We start from the raw sequence: 22,016 nt of genomic DNA on the forward strand, positions 1-22,016 counted from the left end.
GGACCTTTGAGCTGGCTTCTGTGCCTCTCTGTCAAGGACTGGACAGTCAGCCCACAGAAGGATGTGGCCCTGAAACCCATGTGGCCCAGACCCTGCCGCACCTCTTGACCTCTCTCTCTCCCTCTCTTCCTTTCTCTTCCACTACCTCTCCCGTGTTTTTCTCTGTGATGTGTTTCTCTCCCACTCTGATTCCTCCTTTGCCTGTAATACAGTGACATCCAGGTGCTTCCCCTTCCTTTATCCACCCCTCCCCCCAGCCAGACATGTCAACTTCATTGAAAAAAACCCAACTCACTAACTTGTGCTGGAAGGCTCTTGTATCAGGTTAATGTTTCTCAGAAAGTGTAGGAGTGGGCTGTTCATGGATCAACAACCACAAAAATATGTATGGAAACTTTCGGGTGTTTATTTTGACTGTCATTTCACTCTTGATTAACTTTTTTCTCATGGGTTGGCAGCCCTCAACAGAGTCCTGTCCTGCCTGTCGAGCTGGAGTGTGCCCTGCACCCTGGCTGAGCGCTGCCTGCCTCCACACGCCTGTGATCGGGCTTGGGTGGCTTTCTCAGCTACACACCTGTCGCCTGTTAGTCACCCAGATTCAAGATATTAACAACTCTAACCACACTCTCCGAGGCCATGGGGTTTTATTTCAAGAGTGGTGACACTCCAAAATGCAGCTAGGATTGCTGCACCTTCATACGTTTGTTAGTATTTGTAGTATTGCATATCAGGATACCAGGGGCTGGCCAGTGGCTTCCAGACTCCCTCCCTCCATTATGCTCCCTCAGTACGATATGCAAGTACCAGTCGTCTTATGCTGTCATTTTTCTTCTCTGTCAGAACATGAGCTTCGTGAGAGGAGAGGGCATTTATCTTTGTCTAGTGCTTTGGGGAATATCTGGAACATAGTGAGTACTCATTAAATAACCCTTGAATGCATTAGGTGTCCCCCCAAAAAAGGGAAATGTGTCCATTAGACAGAAAGGAAATATTCCTGAAAATATAACTCCCAAACTGGTTTTCACCCCTAAATGTCTCTAAAATCTTTCATAAATTGAACTTTTAAACTAGCCTTTTCAGCCTTGCCTGAACATAGAACAAAAACTCGGGAATGAGAAGTAACTTGAGTTCAACTCATAATTTGTTGCTGAAATCTGTTACTGAATGTGAATTCCAAGGGCGACTCTCCAGCACTGCTTCCAGAGTCCAGTGACTTGGTAGGCTTCTCAGGAGCCTCCCCACGCGGTTCATCATTTCATAGTCAGCACCTTGCCAAAAGCCTGGTATCTAGCAGGTGCCCGGTGAACATTTGCCGAATGAATGTATTTGATTGATGGAAGGAATTCAGAAGCAAGTCCTAAGATGAACTACTTGGAGTCACTCATGTTTTCAGTTAGTGGTTTTCTCCACCTTGCTCTCTAAATCTAGACAAGTTTCTTGTCTAAAAATTGAAGGAGCTACTGCTTACATCGTCTAATTGAACAAACGTTAATTGATGCCTACTCTTGTGTCTCTCTGTGAGGCACCAGAAGACAGGTAAAACCTAAGCCCTTTCTGTTTGTTCCCTTATAGTTAGCTGATCATTTCTCATGCTCTAACATTGCTCACATGCCAGTAGACACCTGCTTATCTGTTTCTCTCCCCAGAAATACCTTGAACTTCTTAACAAGACCTTGATCTTACCTCAGTATTCCTATGCTGAACTTGTCATACATAGTTGATTCTCAGAAAATCTTTATTGAGAATTGAATAACAAGCAAGTATGTAAAACCCCTAAGTTTTATATATACCTATATATATGAATATAAACATATTTTGTATTTGAATAGAAATATATGCCTTCCTAAGCATTTCCTGAGTTTCAGATGATAAATACTGGATATGTTCTGAAAGAAACAAGATTGGTGTTTGTGTCTCTATTAAACACCTCTCAAGGTATCTAGTTAGTTACTGAACCCATCTCACCCGAGAATCCCCCCACCCTTATGCTAGCCAGTGGGTGGCCCACCGATGTGGGGGGACATGAGCTTCCCATGCTGATAGGGTTAGGGGTGGATACCTGACCCCAAGTGGACCAGTCTCTTTCCCTCTAAGGAGACTGGGGGTGAGAGAGCCTGGACTGGTTGCTTGAACCAGGAGCACATAAACTTAGGAGCCATAAGACACACATGGACCATAAGAGACAGAGGAAGCAGTTTGCAGGGAGAAAGAACTAAAGGCAAAATACTCAGAAATGAAAACCCATATGGCCTGTGAGAGACACACAGACACATACAAACTGGCTGCCTTGTTCTTGCTACATTTAGTCCTTGGTTGCTGTTCGTCCTGAGGCCACAGTCAACTTTTTCTTGGGTTCCATGAGATATACCTTTTCTTTTTTTTTTTTTTTTAACCAGTTAATTCCCTGTAGGGGCATAAGCAAACTTAAAATGGGTATCTGCTTTTACAACTAAAAGAAGACACTAGTACACTAATAGAGAAAAAAAAAATCTTGTTATTCTTTGTCTCATTACCTTTTTGTCACACTTACATATTATTTCAGAATATTTGTTGGTCAGGAAATTATTTAGATGAGGAGTTCCTGATAAATAAGGTGCAATAGGAGGGTGATGACTTCTTTGCTTTTCAAGTTTCTTGATCCCCTAAATCACAAAAACAGAAATGAATGGAGACTTATTTACAGAGGGGATTGGATACATATGAGATCTTTTTTGAACTACAAAATTAAATTAAAGAGGTTTTGAAGAACCAACACATTTGGCGGCTTCCCAAGACATCTATTTTTGAAGATTCTGCTTTCCAGAACTGTTGAAGAATGGCTTTTGTCACGGGCCTTAGCTGTGTTTCAGACTAGCCAAAACTGAAAAGTGGGAAGAGACTAAATAAAGCATGTGTGTGCCTAGAGCAGCTCAGACCCTGCTTTTGGGCTGGCATAAACACTGACAGCCAGATCCCTCAAAGTAAGATAAAGACTTTGTTCTGCAGAAATGGTTCCAAATATGAAGTTATAATGATGTCTGCCAACATGTTCTCACCACTCTAGGAAAAGAAAACAACAACAACAAATAAGTTTCCAGCTCTTTTCTCAGTGGACCCTCTGGACCTTGGAGAAGCTTGCATGTAATTTTACTGCAGCTACTTTCTTTTTTAGTTAATTGTGTTACATGGGCCTCATAACTTCTAATCCCAGCAGGGCTGTCATTTAGAAGGGGGCTTGGGGAAAGGCTGTTTTAATTCTGGCTTTTGTTTCAGCCACTAAATGTAATGCCACATGATTGTTGACCCAACAGTAATCCAGTTAAAAAACAGTCTTCAGAGTTACTGCATCATCAAAATTAACCCTGATTACATCAAATTATGTTGAAACAGACCACAGCTGTTTGCCCTGTTGAAGCAACTGCTCAAGAGCTCATCCAGAAGATACATCTGGGTGTCAGGAAAATACATTTTGGGTTTTATTTTTGTTTCTCAACGTAAATGGAGGAGGGAAACTCTCTGTTCTGCCCAGAGTGCTTGGTGGGAGCTGAAAACCTTGTGATTCTCCGGATTCAAAAATCTTCTTAATTCCATAAATGAAAAAAAAAAAAAAAAAAACCTGAGATTTTTCTGTTTCAATTTTCTATAGGAAGGATGTAAGAAGGAAATCCAAATCTGTTGAGTATTACTCTTATCAGCAAAAAGAAGTGGAACTGACTAGACAGGACAGCAGGATTTTCTGTGGAGGGCTGTATGTACTGGTGTTCTGGGCTGGCTTATGCCAGCCTGGGAGTAGGGATTGTCAAAATATGGAAAATTTTGCAAGCTGATTGCTAAAGAATAACACTGAAATTAAATTATCATTAAAAGTGGAAAATAACAGGTATTGGAGAAGATGGGGACAGCTTGGAATCCTGCTGCCTGAAATGTAAAATGGTGTAACCACTGTGGGAGACAATAAAGAGTTCTGTAAAAAGTTAAACACAGGCTCACAGTGTGACTTAGCAGTTTGACTCCTAGCTGTGTAGTGAAGAGTGTGAAAATACAGATTCACACAAAGACTTGTACATGAATGTTCACAGCAACATTACTCATAATAGTCCAAAAGTAGAAACAACTAAAATATGTATTAACTGATGAGTGTATATAAGTAAAACATGGTACATGGCTACCATGGAATATTATTCAGCCATAAAGAGGAATAAAGAAAAACTGATATGTCACAACAAGAATGAACCTTGAAAATGTTATACAAAGTACAAAGTCAGGCACAAAAGGCCATGTGGTATATGAGTCCGATTATAGGAAATATTCAGAATTGGCAAATCCATAGAGACAGAAAGTAAGTTAGTGGTTGCCAGCAAATGCTGTTAGGGAAATGAGAGGTGACTGCTAATAGACATGGAGTTTCTTTGGGGGTGACGAAAATGTTTTAAAGTTAGATAGCAGTGATGGTAGCACAACTCGAGAATATACTAAAAACCAACAAATAGTACAGGTTAAAAGCATGATACTTCTGGTATGTGAATGATACCTTAATTTAAAAACTAACCAGAATTCATCAGTTACTAATTATTTTGATATATTTTACTATTTGCTCTTGGCATTATGTCTATTGTATCTTTTTGATGGAAATACTAAAAGTGTATTACTGTGCATCTTTTAACTCTGTTTGAAGACATGAAGTTGATAGCTTGAAATCATTAATAGTTGGGGAGAAAATTGTGGGGAGGTTCATATTTGCCCCACAAAAATTGTCACATACTACAAATCAAGGCTACTACTGACACTACCAAAAAGCCAGGTTTTAAACTTTTACCAGCCCATCACTGGCTGTATGGGTCTAACATTCATCTTGTATAACTGGTGAAATTAGTTAGATAATCTCCTGTGGCATTTAGATCCCCAGCGAAACAAAGACTAACAAATCTGCATGGCAGCTCTGCCTGCACTTGGTGCAGAAGAAAGGCATTTCTGGTCCACTGTGCTATGAAACCCGGCTTGAGTCAGGGAACATGATTCCTCCGGCCCCTGCTAGTATTGTATGTGGTGTGTACAAGTGACAGCACCCTGTTGCATTGTCTGAACAAAGCCAGATACCAGATAAACCACAAATGATTTTAATTCTTAGTCCCAGACAGGAGGTTATCTGGGGAATCTGTACAGCAGATTTGGAAATGAAGGGTTAAAGAGTGAGACTTCAAAGAATTACCTCCAGCTGCTCAGCCCCTCCTATCAGGCCAGTCTCTCTGAGTTTCAGCGCTTCAACTGCTTACAGGTACCCTCTCAGATACTGGTGTGGATGATCCAGAGTTCTGGATGCCCCAGGGTCCACAGCTCTTGTCATCCTTTAAGGGTTGGTTCCTTCATTCTCAAACGTTTACTGAACATCTATTTTGTGCCTGGCACCATGCTTGGAGGTTCTGGGGATACAAAAAAAAAAAAAAAAAAAATGAGGAAAACGCAGTCCAGCCTTCAGGGAACTCCCAGTTCTTTGACAAGTAAACAGGAACTTGTACAGTGTGATAACCCAGTTTATACAGGTGCAGTGTGACCCTTAAGAATGAACAACTGTTTTGGGGGTTGGATACATGAATTTTAGGGAAAGGGGTCTTGAGATAATCTGTTCAAGGCCTAATTCAAGGTAGAAGGACTCTGAAGGAGGTAAGGGGTCATCTTGCAAAGTAGGGTTTGGAGTTCTAAGGCACTTTCCCAGGGACCTTGACAGCCTTTGTTCTTCCAAGAATATGGTACCTGATTTTGCAGCCTGATCTGGGTGGGGGGAGTGTGATGTCACCACCATGGCAGCAGAGATGTTCCAGGAACCTAACTGCCCTAAAACAATTAGCACAGTTTCTTATTCTTTACAAAGGAGAAATTGGGGAATGATTTGCTCAAACTTTTCTCTTTTAAGAAAGCTTACTTCCAGAATGTCTCCCATTGGGTGTAACAGGGAGGAAACCCAGTTAGGTCTTCAACCACACTCCAAGCTCACTTCCAGATCTCAGTCCCACCCAAATGCTGAAAGGTGATTTGAGTAGGTCAGATTATTGTGTTGGAGGGAAGCAAGTGGGCTCAAAGAACCTGGGTGTTTAAAGAGGCTCCCACCTCAACATGCCTGAGAAACAAGTGTCCTGAAAGTCACCAGCTGAGGTGGCCCAGCTGGTCATACTGACCTTGACAAGCAGCAAGCAGAAATTAACCTGTCAACTAAACTGAAAGGGAGAAAAGGCAGAAGGGTTAGGACACAAACATCTATTCCCACCCCCAGTCCGATCACTGACGTCAGGCTTGGCGTGGGCGGTATTAATCACCCGGTCTGGTGTGCAGTTGAGGACATTTCTTCCAGCCCGCTCCTGGGAGCGTTCCACCAGCCATGCACCTGCCACCGGCCACAAAGCCTCAACTCCCAGACAGGCACGGATGCAGGCTGTCGCTGACGACACTCAAAAAGTCAGAGTGCGCCCTTTAGAACTCAGGCTCGGGGTGGGGGGGGCGGGAGCAAAACGTGGTGCTCTGGCTTCCTCCCAGGTGTGCGTTTCTCTAATCTCTGCAGTGCCCCTCCAGAGAAACCCTCCTCATAAGACGGGCCATTTCCTGGGGATTTAATGAATACAGAATTAACGGCGCTCCTTGCAGCGGGCCATTAATTCCCCCAGGAAATACCTGTGGTCTTTAATCAAAATTGCCTAAATTATAGACTAGTGATGCACGTCCTCTCGGGGGAAGGGGGTACTGTCGTCCCAACTGGTTCCAATAGATGGCGCCGATCTTCATCTAAATAAATCATTCCGATAATTTGTTTTCCATTCCTCCCCAGTGAAAACCAAGGAGCATTTTAAAAAAACAACAACAAAGGCAAGGAATGGAGAGGACTTAGCAAAGGCCCGGACAGGAACGTCCTGTGCGAAGGCTGTTTCTAGACCGGGCTCCTACCTCAGGCCCAGAAGACAGAGCTACATGGGGGTGCAGCCAGGGACCTCAGCAGCAGTCCCTCCACCGGTGAGCGGCCCTAGCTAAGCACCGGCAACTGAGTAAGGAAAAGGTTGGGGAGGTGGGGGAGCACCAAGAAGAGCCCCTTCATCAGACTTGTGGGGGAGGAGGGGTATGTTCAGAGAAGACTTCTGAAGCTGATACTCTGTTGTATTTCAAGGCCCTCCTGTCATTGGCCTCGAAATGTTTCCACATGAAATTGTAAATAAAATATGGGCGGATGGCATCTTTAGTTAAACAAAATAAGACCCTCAAGAGTTTCTGGCCAAGTGTAGCCCAACTCCCAACTAATGGTTGCTGAACAGTCTCCCAGTCTGTCTTGAATTCTATAATTATAAAAAGATATGTAACAGAAGACTACTCTTCTAAGGAAAGATAAGGCCTCCTGTGTGTATGCCTGACTTGCATCATAAACCTCAGCTGCAAACAAGGCATGCAGATTTCTCAGACTCTGCAATCCCTGAGACTTGGCACCATGACTCAGATGTGAATGAAGTCAGAGGATTGCTTTATTTTGGTCAGGAGTCACCGCCTCCTGACTGATTTGACAGGCTCTGAGTATTTTGATATTTATGTCACGGGTTTTATAGAAGGTACTTAAAGCCAGAGGTTAAAATGGCCATCATTCTGGTGGTAGCCCTTACATGCGTCTTAAATATCCCTCTGTTGAAAGGCTAAAAGGCCCTGGTCCCCGAGATAGCCTGCCTGCCTTGGTTTTACATACAATCCAGCAGCACACCGGATAGTGAAGAAAATCAGTGAAAATTGGGTCCAGGGTTGCTGATTGCTAAACCTTCCCAGGTGCTTAGAAGAGCTAAGCATAAAGTATAGAATTAGCTTTTACAAACTGAAATGGTTGAGTTTTCCGCAACCCAGCAAAGATCTGTAAAATCAGAAGTATGTCCAACAGCTTGCAAGAGCTAGCTTTGCTGCACAGAGATAGGGCAATGAGCAAAGTAGCCTTAGTCTCATGTCTTCAGGGAGTGCAAGATGCCACCGGTTCTACTCCAGTGCCCGCAGCAGTTCCCTATTGATATAACGGGTTACTATCCACTCTTCAAAGAAATTGGATCGGGGGTGGAGAGCCTAACCTTTTAACGCTGCTTGTAAAAGTACTTTGTGAGTTGAAAAGAGCCTTTAACCAAAGGTTTCCGGTTTTGCTGAGTTTTTTTCCGCCCTATTCCCTCCCGACAAAATGCTGGACTCTTCAGGTATGTGCTTCTGCGTTCTCCATCTCAGTTAAACCTTTCCACAACGCAGTAAGAGGCATCTGCATCGTATGAGTTCCAGAGATTTCTCCTAACCTTTGTCAATAAGTTGGAGGGCTGAAGAATTTTGACCCCAGTTTCTTACTCTACACCATCTTGCCTTCCAATTCACTATGAAATAGTATTTTTGACCCATTTTTGCCTCCTTGATTCTACAGATCATAAGAATTTTCTTCTACTGAATTGCTTTTCCCAGAGGCAGTGTGGGAGCCAGCGGAACTTTATTTTCTGATAATAGTGTGTTAGTCGCTCAGTCGTATCCGACTGTTTGCAAACCCATGGACTGTAGCCCGCCAGGCTCCTCTGTCCATGAAATTCTCCAGCCAAGAATACTGGAGTGGGGTTGCCAGTTCCTGCTCCATTCTGATAATAAGAGGACCCTAAATTAATGCGGACATGAAAGCAATTCTCCACTTTAAATAGATGAGCAGTACCACTCCCAACCCCGACCCATCCCTTGAATGAGAAACTTGACTGCACTGCCAGGGCTTTGGGCCCTTAGGCTATCTGTGAAATGGGAATAACACACCCCACTCAGTTTGGAGATCTTTCACGAAGATCATATAAGCAAGGAACGTACGCCCAGCCCAGCACGTAGTAATCTGTTCTGTTTTTTTCTTTTCCTTCTCCCATCAAGGGGGTGAGAGAGTTAATGAAACTCTTGGAAAGCAGATCACTCATTTCAGCCAGAACCTGACCCACTGAAACCTGAAACGCAGGGAGAATGGACAGGACAGGGGAGCAGCCCTCAGGCCCCTGGCTGACGACCCTCTGCGAAAGGTCGCTTCACCATCGAGGGCGCGCAGTTCCTGCCCATCACCCCACGCCCACCAAGGGCGCGGCCGCCTGCCCCGCTGACTGCAGGCGGCTTCGGAAAAAAGACCCCGGGGGGCGCGGCCAGCCGCGGGCGCCCCCGAGAGCCTTGGGCCCAGGGCGCGAGGCGGTGTCCGCGTCTCCGCAGGCGGCCCGCCCGGGGGCGCGGCGGGCTGTGGGCGTGGCGAGCGCGCGCCGCCCTTCCTGCCGGGGCGCCCCCGCCGCGGCCGGGCCGGGAGAACGCGCGGGCGCGCGCGAGGCAGCCGGGCCGCGCCGCCTCGTCCTCGCCCTCGCCCCGCGGCCGCCGGCCGCCCCAGCCCCTCCCCTTCGCCGCGAGCCGCGCACCGCCGGCCGGCTGAGGCAGCGGCCCGCGCCCTCGTCCGCCGACCCCGCGGCGGGCTCCGGGCGGCCGGCAGCATGAGCGGCGGCGGCGGCGGCGACGTGGTGTGCACCGGCTGGCTGAGGAAATCGCCTCCCGAGAAGAAGTTGAGGCGCTATGTGAGTGCGGGTGGGGGCGAGGGGCGCTCCGCGGCCTGCCGACGGGCCGGGCGCCCCGGGAGGGTCCGCGGGGGCGCGGGCGGGGGCGCCGGGAGCGACCCGCGGCTGCAGCACACCTGTCACAGGTGCGCCGCCGAGGGGCGGGGCGGGCGGCCGGCCAGGTGGAGGCTGCGGCGCCTCCCCGGCCAGCCTCCCCGTAAACTAAACCCGGTATTGAAGTTTGTATTGATTGTTTTCGGAGACCGAAAAGAGTTGATTCCCGAGGCCGGGGGGTCCGTACTGACCCCGAGCGGCTCCAGCCTGCGGGGTTCGGGGAGTGGGCGGGAAAGCGGGGGGCGTAGGCTGTGGGGCCGCGCGGCCGGGCCCCCCACAAAGGGCGACGCGCCTCCCACCCTTTCCCCCCGCGCTTTCCCTGCCTGCCCCTCCCGGTGGCCGCCTGCTTCCTTCCAGTCCACAGCCGCTGCATCACGGGCAGCGTCAGCAGCATGTGCAGCCCTTGTATTAAGTGACTCATTTGTTTGTCCCCCTTCTTTGCCTTTATGCTGTATGTGTCTCACATGCATCCCCCCACCCCACGAAGGTGACACTGCAGTTTGGTCTGCTACGACTGGCCCGGCTTTTGTGTTGTGCAGCCCTTGGCGTCTGGGGTCAGGAGAAATCAAGGGTCTCAGTTGCCAGGTGGTGCTAACCGACAGTGTTTACTGAAATTACCGGGACAGCCCCTCCCTTTTGAGTGAGAGGCTCCACATCCCGGGGAGGGTCGTGCAGCCTGGTTTGAGCAGTGAGGGGTCTCGTCCCACCCCCTCCGCCCCCACCAGAGGATGCCTAGCTTAGGTGGGGTCAAAGTACAAGATGGTGCCAGTGACTGAGATTTGGCTGAAATCAGCCCTGGGTTATTCGACTGAGTTTGGAAATAGAAGCAAGGTCACTAAAAGATGTCCGGGTCTCCCATCCTCTCCTCTTTCCTTGCTGTGAAATGCCCTTGTTAAACTGCCTGTCCGTGCTGGACTCTGGGATCGTTCCCACAGCATGGAAGTGAGCTCTTGCCTTCCAGCTGCAGTGCATCAAGGGAGCTCTGAATAGACCCTGCCCGCTGTCAGCTGCACCCGTGGCTGTCCACAGGGGGAGAGGCAAAAGCTTACCAGAGTTTCCTGTCTTGGCTCCCCAGATCAGAACCAAGGGACTTCTGGCCTCTGGATTGAGGAAGTGACATTCTGTTTTTCAAAGGAAGTGTTGTTGGGGAGTGCAAGTGAGTGTGTATGTAAATGAAATCAGGCTCTTATTTAGATCATCTGCTGGGGAAAAAAAAGACTAAGGATTTAGCACATGACTTTCAAAAGTGGACACAGATTTTAAATATAGTAGGGATGAGACAATAAAGTGTTCATCTCAGTTTTAAAGCTCATTTTCAGAGATGTCCATGTAGCCAAAGAACTGTAACTGTGAAGAAAAGCTTTTCTCCTCTTGAGGGCCATATCAGTTCACTAGCAAAGGTGCATTTTTATATTAGGTAAGAAGAGTAAGTTGCTATTAATCTTTTCACGAGTATAAAACAAAAAAATATCTTCGGCCCCAAGACCTTCAGAAGACTATCAATCAAAGTGTAATACCTTACCTTACCAGCTAGTGGAATAAAGTATCCAGTAAAAATGAGACTTAATTGTCAAGTTAGAACACTGCCCTAAACAACCTTGAAACTTTGTTTTTGAAACACTTTGCAATTTGACACTTTATCTACATTGACTGATAACTACTTCAACTCTCTCACCCAGACTCTCCTTGTGATCCATTTCTTGGGTATTTTTGTTTCCAAGCAACTTTAGCTCAAAATAACCGGGTTCAGAGGCTTTGGGGTCAAGCACCTTTCCCCCTCATTTGAAGTACTTGACAGCCTCAAGTCATAAGATGACTTCAGCCTTTTCGTTATCTCCCTCATACTGGAGACCATAAGGCCAAACTGGTAACAGGTTTTCTTAGGCTAGCGTGTGATGTGTTCCATTGGTATGACTGGAAGTCTCCCCTGCTGTGGATATTCACTTGTCTTAGTTGAAGCTGAGCTGGTTTGTGTAACCTTAAACTCCTGGGGAACAGTTTTCCTTTGCATCTTCTTTTCTTTGGGAGTTTTGAGAATTTCTGTTTTAAGTTAGAACTCTGCCAGCTCCCTCTGTTCATTAGAGGCCCAGGTTCACTAGAACCAAAGTAGGAAATTTTCTAGCCCCATAACTAAACACCCCCCCAAACTGTTGCTTATTCTGTTATAAATGTTAGCCATGTGATATTATATAGATTGAGAAATCTTTATTATAAGAATGTGTTAGTAATCTGAAACAAAGCAAAAAGAAGTTTATGAAATAGATTCACCATTTAAAATTATTTTTTAATCTACTTTTTATTTAATTTGGGTTGGTGGTAGGTATAGGAGTTAAAAAAAAAATAAACTTGAAGCTATGGAGCATGTATGTTAGTTACCAAGATTAACTTTAGGGATTCCTTCATTAACGTCTTGTCTAAGTTATCAATTGTAAGAACGTGTAAAGGGTCTGTTCATTATTTGCTGTGTGCCCTCGAGGAATTACCAAAAAAGTGACCTCTGGGAAATGGTGAGTATTGCCTCTGGGGTGACAGTATGGTTGCAATGAGAGGCTGGCAGAAGGGACTGCTCTCCCATCATTCCACAGTCTACATGTGTCTGTGTGTGCATGACCATGTGAACACACACATATGCATGGATGTAAAGTTGAAACTATATCTTTTTGAGGAAGAAAAAAACATGTTGACACATACTGCCCAGTTATTTTCTGTTTTCACTGGGTTAAAAGATTAACGGAAAAGCTAGGCAGCAGCACTGCCCCCTAGTGGCTGGCTTGGAGAAAATTGTGTATTGATTCTAAAGAACAACTGAGTTAAGAAAACTCTTGTTTGTTCAGTAAGCTCATTTATTAAAAGATCTGTGTCCCAGAAACTGGATTAGATTCTGGGAATAGAAGTTAATCCATCCCTTCAGTCTTAGCGGACAACCTTGCCTTCCCCTTCACAAAGAAAACCGAAGCTTTTAAGGAGTACCTGTCTACACATACTGCAACCACATTTCCAAATTTACCTTTGCTGTCCCATACCCACCACATCCGTAACCTGTGATTTCTTCTCCATGTTAATGTTTCAAGAGCTTTATATAAGCGGATTCACACAGTATAACTGTGGAGGATTGGCTTTTTCCTTCAGCATAATTCACTGGAGATTCATCCACATTGTTGCACATATCACTAGTTAGTCCATTCTTTTTCATTGCTGAGTAATATTCCATGGCGTGGATGTAAAACAGTTCATTTGTTTAACCACTTACCCATTGGTTACAGTCTCTAACGGCCAGTGTTGTTGAATATCTTTCCATAGGTTTATTTGCCACCTGTATATACTCTTTGGTCAAATGCCTCTCCAACTCTTCTGTCTGTTATCTATTTGGATTCTTTGTTTTTTACTGTGGAGTTAAAAAATTTTTTTACATATATTTAAAACTATTAATTTATTTACTTCTGGCCGTGCTGAGTCTGTTGCTGCATGAGCTTTTCTCTGTTGCGGCAGCAGAGGCTGCTCTTCATTATAGCTCGTGGCTTCTCGTGGTGCTGCTTCCCCTGCTGCGGAGCGCGGGCTCTAGAGCACGCGGGCTTCAGTAGTTGTGGCTCAGCTGTCCTGAGGCTCGTGGGGTCAGACCTGTGTCTCCTGAGTTGGCAAGTGGGTTCTTTACCACTGAGGCACTGGGGAAGCTCTACTGTTGAGTTTTGGGAGTTCTGTATATGCCCAGGCTATCAGTTCTTGTCAGTACATGGTTTGCAAATAGTTTTCTCCCACTCTGAAGCTTGTCTTTTCATCTACCAAACAGGGCGAAGAGGAGAAGTTTTTGATTTGGATGAAGCCCTTTTTACCAATTTTTCTTTTCTTTCTTTTCTTTTTTTTTTTTTTTTAACAAGGCTGGCACCAGAGTTCTAGGACTTTAAATTTGTCCCAAAATTGCTGAAGCAAAAATCATGATAAAACATTCTGCTTTCCTTTACACCCCCCAACGCAAAAAAAAAAAAAAAAAAAAAAACCAACTCCGTAGGAAAAAAATGGTTTTGTACATGGGAAGAAACAATATAAATTCAAAACTTACAGATAAGGGTTAGCTCTATCACTCATCTCTTTAAAAAGTTTATATGAATATCCAGTCAACACCAACAGGGTTATCTCCCTTGAAATGTTATCTATACGGATTTCCAAGTAGACCACAGGGCTGTATACTGTCTTGGAATGTCCTCAGAAGGCTCTGTCATTGATCAGGTAACAGAGTAAAAACCCCAGAGTCCTTTCTTTCAAATGGAAGAGGGAGAGACAGGGATAGAAGAAACTATTCAAACTTCGTCTTCTTTCCTTGTGGCTTGTGGTCTCCTCCTCCTCCTCTGCCTCCTCGGAAGCCTCCTCGCCCTCCAAAGCCTCCCTGGCCTCTGCCACCAAATCCACCTCAGCCTCCAAAGCCACCTTCACCCTTAGGTTTGGCCCAGTCTAAAGTGACTTTGTTTCCATCGATTTCACCATCTTCCATGGCCTCCTTGGCAACTTTGGCATCTTCCTCACTCTTGAAGTCTACAAAACCAAACCCTTTGGAGGATCCAGTCTCACGGTCAGTGACTATCCTTGCTCGAATAGAGCCATCAAACGACTCCTTTAATGTCTCTTCTGTGGTATCCTCATAGAGACCTTTGACAAACAGTTTTGGATGGCTGGTTTCTTGCATTAGGTGATCCCCTGGGTCCTTGCAACTCCAGTCTGATGGCTCTGCCCTCAATTTCCCTTTTATTACATGAATTTAAAGCTTCTTTAGCATCTTCAAATGAAGCAAATTCTATAAATGCATACCCTTTAGATTTGCCATTTTGGTTCTGGGGCACCTTGATATGAGTTGCCTTCTCAAAAACTTCCTGAAGAGTTTCTTCCATTGCACTATAGGAGAGGTTGCTTAAAACCAGAGTTTTTGATTCACCACTCCAAGTGCTATTCTTTCCCCCTGTATGGTCTTGACTTTGACCTTTCTTTCCGGTGTAGTACAGAGAAATGGATCACCCATCTATCTCTGTTCCCTGCTTTTCTTCCAAGGTTTTTTCTGCATCAGCTTCTGTCTTAAATTCAATATAAGCAATCCCTTTACTCTTTCCATCCTTGATGACTAATCTGATCTCCACAGCATCTTCAAACACTTCTTTTAATTCATCCTGAGTAACTTTGTAAGGCAGATTTTTAGCCAAAAGTGTTCTTGCATCTAGATCTTTCTTACTGTCTTTTCCCTTTGGTTTTTCTAGTTTAATTTCATTGCCAAAGACTTTTAAACCAGTGAGTTCCAAGGCTTTTTCCAGGTCTTCGGCAGATTCAAAATCCACATAGCCAAACTTCCTAGACACACCAATTCTGACATCAACAACAGCAAGATCATTTTTAGCAAAAAGATCACTGATACCCGTTTTCAATTCAGGAGCAGATTTATTGAAGTTCGGGTTTCCGACAAAGAGATTGAAAGATGTAGTTGGTTCTGTGCCTTCCACTTTTTGTTTCTTGGCTTCAGGAGCTGCTTTTTGTTTGGCCATTTCCTTCTTTCGTTTTCCAGGTGCTTCTTTGACAGGCTCTTCTTCCTCTTCCTCCTCTTCTTCCTCCTCCTCCTCATCGTCGTCCTCCTCCTCATCGTCGTCCTCCTCTTCATCATCATCCTCTTCATCTTCAGCAGCGCTCTTGGCCTTCACAGGAACAGCTTTTACTGGAGCTTTCTTTCCTTTGGCTGGTACAATCTCCATAGGTTCTTCTTCAGAGTCATCTTCATCCTCCTCATCCTCCTCATCATCACTGTCATCATCATCCTCATCCTCGTCATCCTCATCATCTGTGGCAGGAGCAGCACCAAAAGCAGCAGCTGCCTTCCTCACTGCTGGTTCATCCTCCTCTTCATCTTCGTCGTCTTCCTCTTCTTCATCACTGTCTTCCTTCTTGGCATTCTTGCCGTTCTTTGCTCCCTTGCCTGAGGCAGCTGCTCCCTTCTTACCAGAGGTTGCTACCAATGCTTTGCCTGGGGTGGCTCCCTTTTTGCCAGGTGTTACCACTGCTTTGGCAGGTGTAACTGTCTTCTTGGCTGGCATAGCTGCTGCCTTTTTGCCAGGGGTGACAACTGCTTTCTTTGCCGGTGTGGCAACTGCAACCTTTTTTGTTGGGGAAACCATCATCTTCTTTGCTGGAGTCGTGGTAGCCTTCTTGCCTTTTTTCTGAGGGATAACAACCTCTTCTCCACTGCTCTCATCGTCTTCATCTTCTGACATTTCCTCATCTTCACTATCTTCTTCTACCTCCTTTGGGGAGGAGCCATTTTCTTGGAGTCGCCTTGATTTTTACCGGCCTTTGCGAGCTTCACCATGATGGCGGCTTATGACGGCGGAGCGTGTGGCGCGCGAGTGGCGCAGGCGAGCCCAGAGGAGCCTAAGCACCGTCGGTGGCGGCCGCTAATCCCTGAGCGCGCAGGCTTGGCTGCCTGCTAGCGCTCGAGACTGAGGCGAAAGAGCCCAGTTTTTCTTTTTATGGGTTGTATTATTTTGGTCAAATACAAGAACTCTGCCTAGCTCTGTTGCAGAGATTTTCTCTGTGTTTTTCCTTCCAAATATTTTGATTTTATATTTTTCACTGAAGTCCATGATATAAGTTAATTGTGATCTAAAATGTGAGACCTAGATTGAGATTTTTATATTATTCATTGTTTTTATTAATATTAATAGTATCATTATTACTTGGGAGTGGATGCTTGATTGCTCCAGCACTATTTGTGGACAAGACTGTGCTGCCAGGCTCCTCTGTCCATGGGATTTTCCGGCAAGAATAGGTAGCAAGTTACCATTTCCTTCTCCATTTATCACAAAGTAGTTGGGTATATTTGTCTTGGTCTGTTTCTGGGTTCTCTGTACTGATCCGTGGTTCCCATGTGTCTATTCTTCTGCAGTACTGCATACTGTTGATAACTCTAGCTTTTTGATAAGTCTTGAAATCTGGTACACTGATTCCTCCACTTTATTCTTGATCAGAGTGTTCTTAAATTTTTCTAAAATTTGAAAGGTCAACACATCATTAGAAAGCTTGAACAATATTGAAGTATAAATAAAAATTACCTGTAATCCCATTGACCTTGAATTTTTCTTTAAACTTGTCTTCTCAAAAGAGAATGTGAATGTAGCAAATATAGTTTAGTTCAATAATTTATCAAGCAGCCATTACATGCCAAGCACTCAAATCCTGGGATTACAAAGAAGAAAAAGAAAGGCCTGGAGAGATGCCCATAACTACGAGTAAGCCGAGAGAGGAAAGCTTTCCAGCCAGAGAGACCACTGACAGTGGAGGCCAGGTGTCAGGGACCTGCGTGGTGTGTGTCCAGGGACACTAAAAACAGTTTAGTGTTGCTGGACCATCAGCAGGATGATAAAAGTGGAGGGCCATGAGACTGGAGAGGTAGGCAAGAGAGAACATGTGGATGGGGAAGTAAAAATGGTCAGCAGTTCAGGAAAATGAACTCACAGTCAGGAATCATTAGGGAAATGCTCATCAAAACCATAATGAACTATTCCTTCACCCCTGTTAGAATCAGTTCAGTTCAGTTCAGTCGCTCAGTCGTGTCCGACTCCAGTAGCTGTTCCTCAGAAAGACCAGAGATGACAAGTACTGGCAAGAATACGTGCCAATGTAGAGTAGGGGGAACCCTTGTTTAGTGTTGGTGGGAACGCAAATTGCCACAGCCGCTACGGAACAGTATGGGGCAGGCTTCCCTCGTAGCTCAGTTGGTAAAGAATCCGGCTGCGATGCAGGAGACCTGGGTTCAATCCCTGGGTCCTGAAGATCTCCTGGAGAAGGAAGTGGCAACCCACTCCAGGATTGTTGCCTGGAGAATCCCATGGACAGAGGAGCCTGGCAGGGCGGGCTACAGTCCATGGGGTCGCGAGAGTCAGACAGGACTTAAGGACTAAACCACCACCAACACACTAAAAATAGAACTGTCATATGATCCAGCAGTTCCACTTCTGAGTATATATTCAAAGGAAGTGAAAATAGGATATTGAAGCAATATGTATACCACAGTGGTGATTGCAGCATTATTCACAATAGCCAAGATATGAAAACAATCTAAGTGTCCATCAGTAGATGAATGGATAAAGATGTGACCACACACAAACACACATACAATACAGTGATATTCAGCCCTGAGAGGGGACGAAATCCTGCTCTTTGCAGCAACATGAATAGACCTTGAGGGCATTATACTGAATGAAATAAGTCAGAGAAAGACTAATACTGTATGATCTCACTTATGTATGGCATATTAAAAAGCCAGACTTAAAGAAATAGTAGAATGCTGGCTACTAGAGACCAGGGGGTGGGGAAATTAGAGATGTTAATCAAAGGGTACAGACTTCAAATCAGAAGATGAATAATTTCTGGAGATCTAATGCGCAGCATTATAATTTTAGTTCATTGTACACTTGAACATTTCTAGGAGAGTATATGTTAAGGGTTCTTGCCGCAGAAAAGAATGTGATGTAAATGAAGGTGTTAGCTAATGCTACAATGGTAATCGTATTGCAGCATGTGTGAAAAGTGAACTTGCTCAGTCATGTCTGACTTTTTGAGACCCCGTGGACTGTAGCCTACCAGGCTACTCTGTCCATGGGATTTTTGAGGCAGGAATACTGGAGTGGGTTGCCATTTCCTTCTCTAGGAGTTCTTCCCGACCCAGGAATTGAAACTGGGTCTCCCACATTGTAGGCAGATGCTTTACCATCTGAGCCAGCAGGGAAGCCCGCATATGAATCATATCAAATCGTATCAGCATATGATACGTATGCAGCATATCAAATCAGCATGCTGTATACCTTAAGCTTAGCACAGTGTTATATGTCAATTATGTCTCAAAGCTGAGGGGAAGAAAAGAACAGGGGAGAAAGGAGGTCTGCAGAAACTAAGGTGAATTCAGGATTTGCTTTTAGACCATCCTAGGCAGCCACAGCTGTATTCCAACATATCATTTGAGTATTTAAACAAAAGCTCTTTCTAGCCCAAGTTCCTAGGAGAGAGAACCATATGGAAATTCCTTTTAGCAGTTTTGTGTTCTGTGGTCCTAATCAGGATTGATTCTTTGTGGTCACAGCATCAGAGAGACTGCTCCATTCCAGGGCCAGTCTCCTGAGCTTCTTGTCACCAGCATTGGATCAAAATTCCTCATTTGGAAGCAACCCATATGTCTATCAACAGATAAAGTGTGGATATACATATAGTGGAATATTATTCATCCTTAAAAAGAAAGGAAATTTTTACACAAGGCCATGATGCAATATGGGTGAACCTCGATGACATTATGCTAAGTAAAATAAGCCAATCCCAGAAGGACAAATTGTGTAATTCCACTCATATGAAGTACCCAGAGGAGTCAAATTCATAGAGGCTTGCCAGGAACTAGGAGGAGGGAAGAATGGGGAGCTGTTGTTTAATGAGTACAGTTTCAGTTCTACAAGATGAAAAGTTCTTGAAATGGATGTTGGTGATGTTAGCACAACAGTGTGAATATTTAATGTCACTGAACTGTACATTTTAACATGGCTAAGATGGTAAATTTTATGCTATATGTATTTTTCCACATGTTAAAAAACTCATTTGTTAGTACTTGGTGCTGCTAGTATTTCTAATCCAAGAGAAAAAAACAGGATGGAATCTCCACAGCCTTGAATGATAATGGAATGTTCTTCTAGGGATCTAAGGACCAGAGGGAGTAAAGTTGTACAAATCAGGAAGGCACGCCTGCTGCTTTGCTTAATGAAACAGCTTTGATGTTGCTGTCTATCTCTAGCTGACCTTTCTCTAACTGGAAGGGAATAATGGATTATGGTAACCTCAAGTTTATGAGAAATGATGAGAGAGTATAATTTCCTGAGCAGGCTAATTGCCTGCATCCAAACTAACATTGACACTTGTTTATAGAGTGTATTTTGTATATTTTACCATCCAAAGGGGATAAATCAGTACTACACCCTGCCTTCAAGGAATTTACAGGCTACAAATACCAGAAATATACACGTGAAACAGAGCAATGTCCTTATATGGAGTTGTGTGGTTCAGACAACAGGTTTCTTGGAGGTGAGTGCTCTTAGCCTGGAAAAAGATTGAAGAACTTCCTGGAATAGAAAGTGGGGATGTGAGTTGAACTCAAAAGACTTGGACCTAGAAAGGAACTTGGAAATTTAAATGGGTAGTGGGCAGTGTACATGGCATTTGAGAGGCAGTGGAAATCCATCCAGACTGGCGGAGTCTATAACAGAAATCAAAAAGAGGATTGAGAAGTTAAGTGGAAAGCTGAGAATAGTCTATAAAAGTAGTCTTTAGGTGGTAGGATGACATTTATTAATGAAGAGCATCACTCTAACTCAGTAAGTTTTTGCCTCTCAGATAGCCACTCCTTCAGTGTGAAATGTCAGTGGTGTGTTGACATTGTTTATCTTCAGGAGACCTCTGTCTTAGCATTTCAAGGGACTCTGATTCCTTGAGCAAATGAGGTGATTTTCTGAGTCTACTTCCTTGTTTCTAAAAATTGGCAAAATATGTCTTACCTCTTGGGGTTTGAGAATTTACTGAATAACATGTGGGGGGAAAAAAAACTTAGCATAATGTCTAGGCTAGAGTTGGCCTTTAATATTGAGGGATGTGGCAGTAGGGTCTGATGTTTGTTTATATTTCTTAACCATTCCATAGGCATTTAGGACATGAGCATGGTTGTCTTCACATCCCTTTCAAGTTTGAGTTAGGCCTGAAGTTTACAATGTCAGAATGTAAGTGGAATTCCCAAGCTGGATATTACATGCAATTGTAAGGAGTTATTTTTTTTCCCAAAAGGAACATCCCGAGGGTCACCTGATCTCAAGGAAGGGAAGTGAAACCACATGGGGTTTTGTCTGAAGCTATAACCTTTTGTGATAAGGGATATAAAAATTAATGTGTGATTCTGGAACCCATGTTTGAGGATGACTTAAAACGCAAAAACTTCCAAGTAAGTGGTAACCCTTTAAAGCTCTGGTGTCTCCTACCTCCCAGGCCCCTCCAAAGTGAGCCCTCTTGGCTTGTTTCTGTGGCATTTTTTTTCACTTCTAGTTTGGACTCTCAGGATGGGCTTTTGTCTGTCTCTCTTTGCGAGATTATGTACCTTTACAGTATAGTGTAAGCACCAGCTATGAGCAAGGCACATTCAAAGTCACTGTCATTTTTGCTTTACAACTGCCCTCCCACCCCCCAGGTTATGTTTTCTTCTCTTTACCTACCAGTTGTCAAAATATTGGATGTAATAACTTTTAAAGTGATTAATTAAGGTGTTTTGGAGCATTATGAGCTGACATATTTATGCACATTTGATATATTTAAACCAGTTCTGGTTGTTGTCCTTACTCATGTCCAACTTGCACTATCTTTAGCTGGTAGGAGCCTGTTCAAGTTGGTTTCTGGGTCCTTTTGACCTCACCTGACTAGCATTTGATAGTGTCTTTGTTATCTGATAAAGACAAGATGTTCCAGGCCTGTCTTGTACATTTCTGGTCCAGACTTGGAATTAGCTGTTTCCTGTAAGAATTCTTTTAGTAAAAATGGTATCTAGAAACCCTCATGGGCTTAAAGGGGTGCTTATTACTTTTGTGTTGGTCACACACACAGTTCCAGATACTATCAAGACTTCATCTCATTGGCTTCATCTGTCCCTTTTACTGTTTCTTTGCTGGAATATTTTAAAGTAAATTTCTCGACATGTACATAAGTCTTATAGGCATATATGTGAAAACAAAGGAAAAAAAATGTGTGAATATACCATACCTTATATACACATTTCCCCTGGTTAGACATGTATGTTACTTCAAGTTATTCACAGCTGTAGGCAGTATAGGCTCAGGTGGAACATCATCTGAGAGTTTCACCCTAGCTGGTAAGTCACAGCGTTTAAGTATCATTAAGTATCACCACAGTACACTTGCGAAGTTTTCTTGGACAGGCAGTCTGTATATCTTTCCTTAGCCTGCCTTGGAGAAACAGACTCATTGGAGCTTGGCTGACTTACAAGAGCAAGGGAGAGGGCTGTTTTATATACAGTAGTGAAGAGATTAGTCTTCTTTTGAGGACTATAGGAATGAATCTGTTCCTTTGATCTTTTGATGTAATTTTCTAGAGAAAAATATGAATATAGTCTCAATAGATATATAATTTTTTGCATACCAACAAAGGCTACAGTATGTTGACCTCAGTGCCCATTAGAAGTCTATCTGAAGATACTATCATTAATGAATAATGGGTCTACAGTGTCCATGGTATTCCCTTCAGAGTTTACGGTCTTGCTGGGGGAGCAGCATGGATTTTAATGGCAGACAATACAAATGGCAAAGAACAGTG

At 44.1% G+C, this 22,016-nt stretch overlaps 1 protein-coding gene, 1 long non-coding RNA gene and 1 pseudogene across 8 annotated transcripts in view; 1 reads left to right on the forward strand and 2 right to left on the reverse strand.

The window, feature by feature from the left end:
* The window catches only part of LOC110151751 (uncharacterized), a 28,267-nt gene extending 17,382 nt beyond the window's left edge, over positions 1-10,885 (reverse strand). The window contains exons 1-3 of one of the 2 annotated variants that reach the window (XR_011484311.1): positions 10,691-10,885; positions 5,189-5,399; positions 2,531-2,642 (exon numbers count right to left, since the gene is read on the reverse strand). This is a non-coding gene — a long non-coding RNA (uncharacterized lncRNA). Of the gene's footprint in view, positions 1-2,476; positions 2,643-5,188; positions 5,400-10,690 lie in introns of those variants that run through there. The other variant, XR_002318157.2, reaches the window with a different exon arrangement.
* GAB2 (GRB2 associated binding protein 2) overlaps positions 9,275-22,016 on the forward strand; it is a 183,141-nt gene continuing 170,399 nt past the window's right edge. For all 6 annotated transcript variants that reach the window (XR_011484302.1, XR_011484305.1, XR_011484303.1 and 3 more), the window contains exon 1: positions 9,275-9,548. Coding sequence is in view for 1 of the 6 variants with exons in the window: in XM_020915162.2 (XP_020770821.2) it covers positions 9,468-9,548 (81 nt within the window). In the remaining 5 variants the exon portion in view is untranslated. The remainder of the gene's footprint in view (positions 9,549-22,016) is intronic.
* On the reverse strand, positions 13,519-15,993 carry LOC110151748 (nucleolin-like; annotated as a pseudogene).

This window comes from Odocoileus virginianus, chromosome 28, assembly GCF_023699985.2.
Source record: "Odocoileus virginianus isolate 20LAN1187 ecotype Illinois chromosome 28, Ovbor_1.2, whole genome shotgun sequence".
In the NCBI taxonomy this organism is placed as follows: Eukaryota; Metazoa; Chordata; class Mammalia; order Artiodactyla; family Cervidae; genus Odocoileus; species Odocoileus virginianus.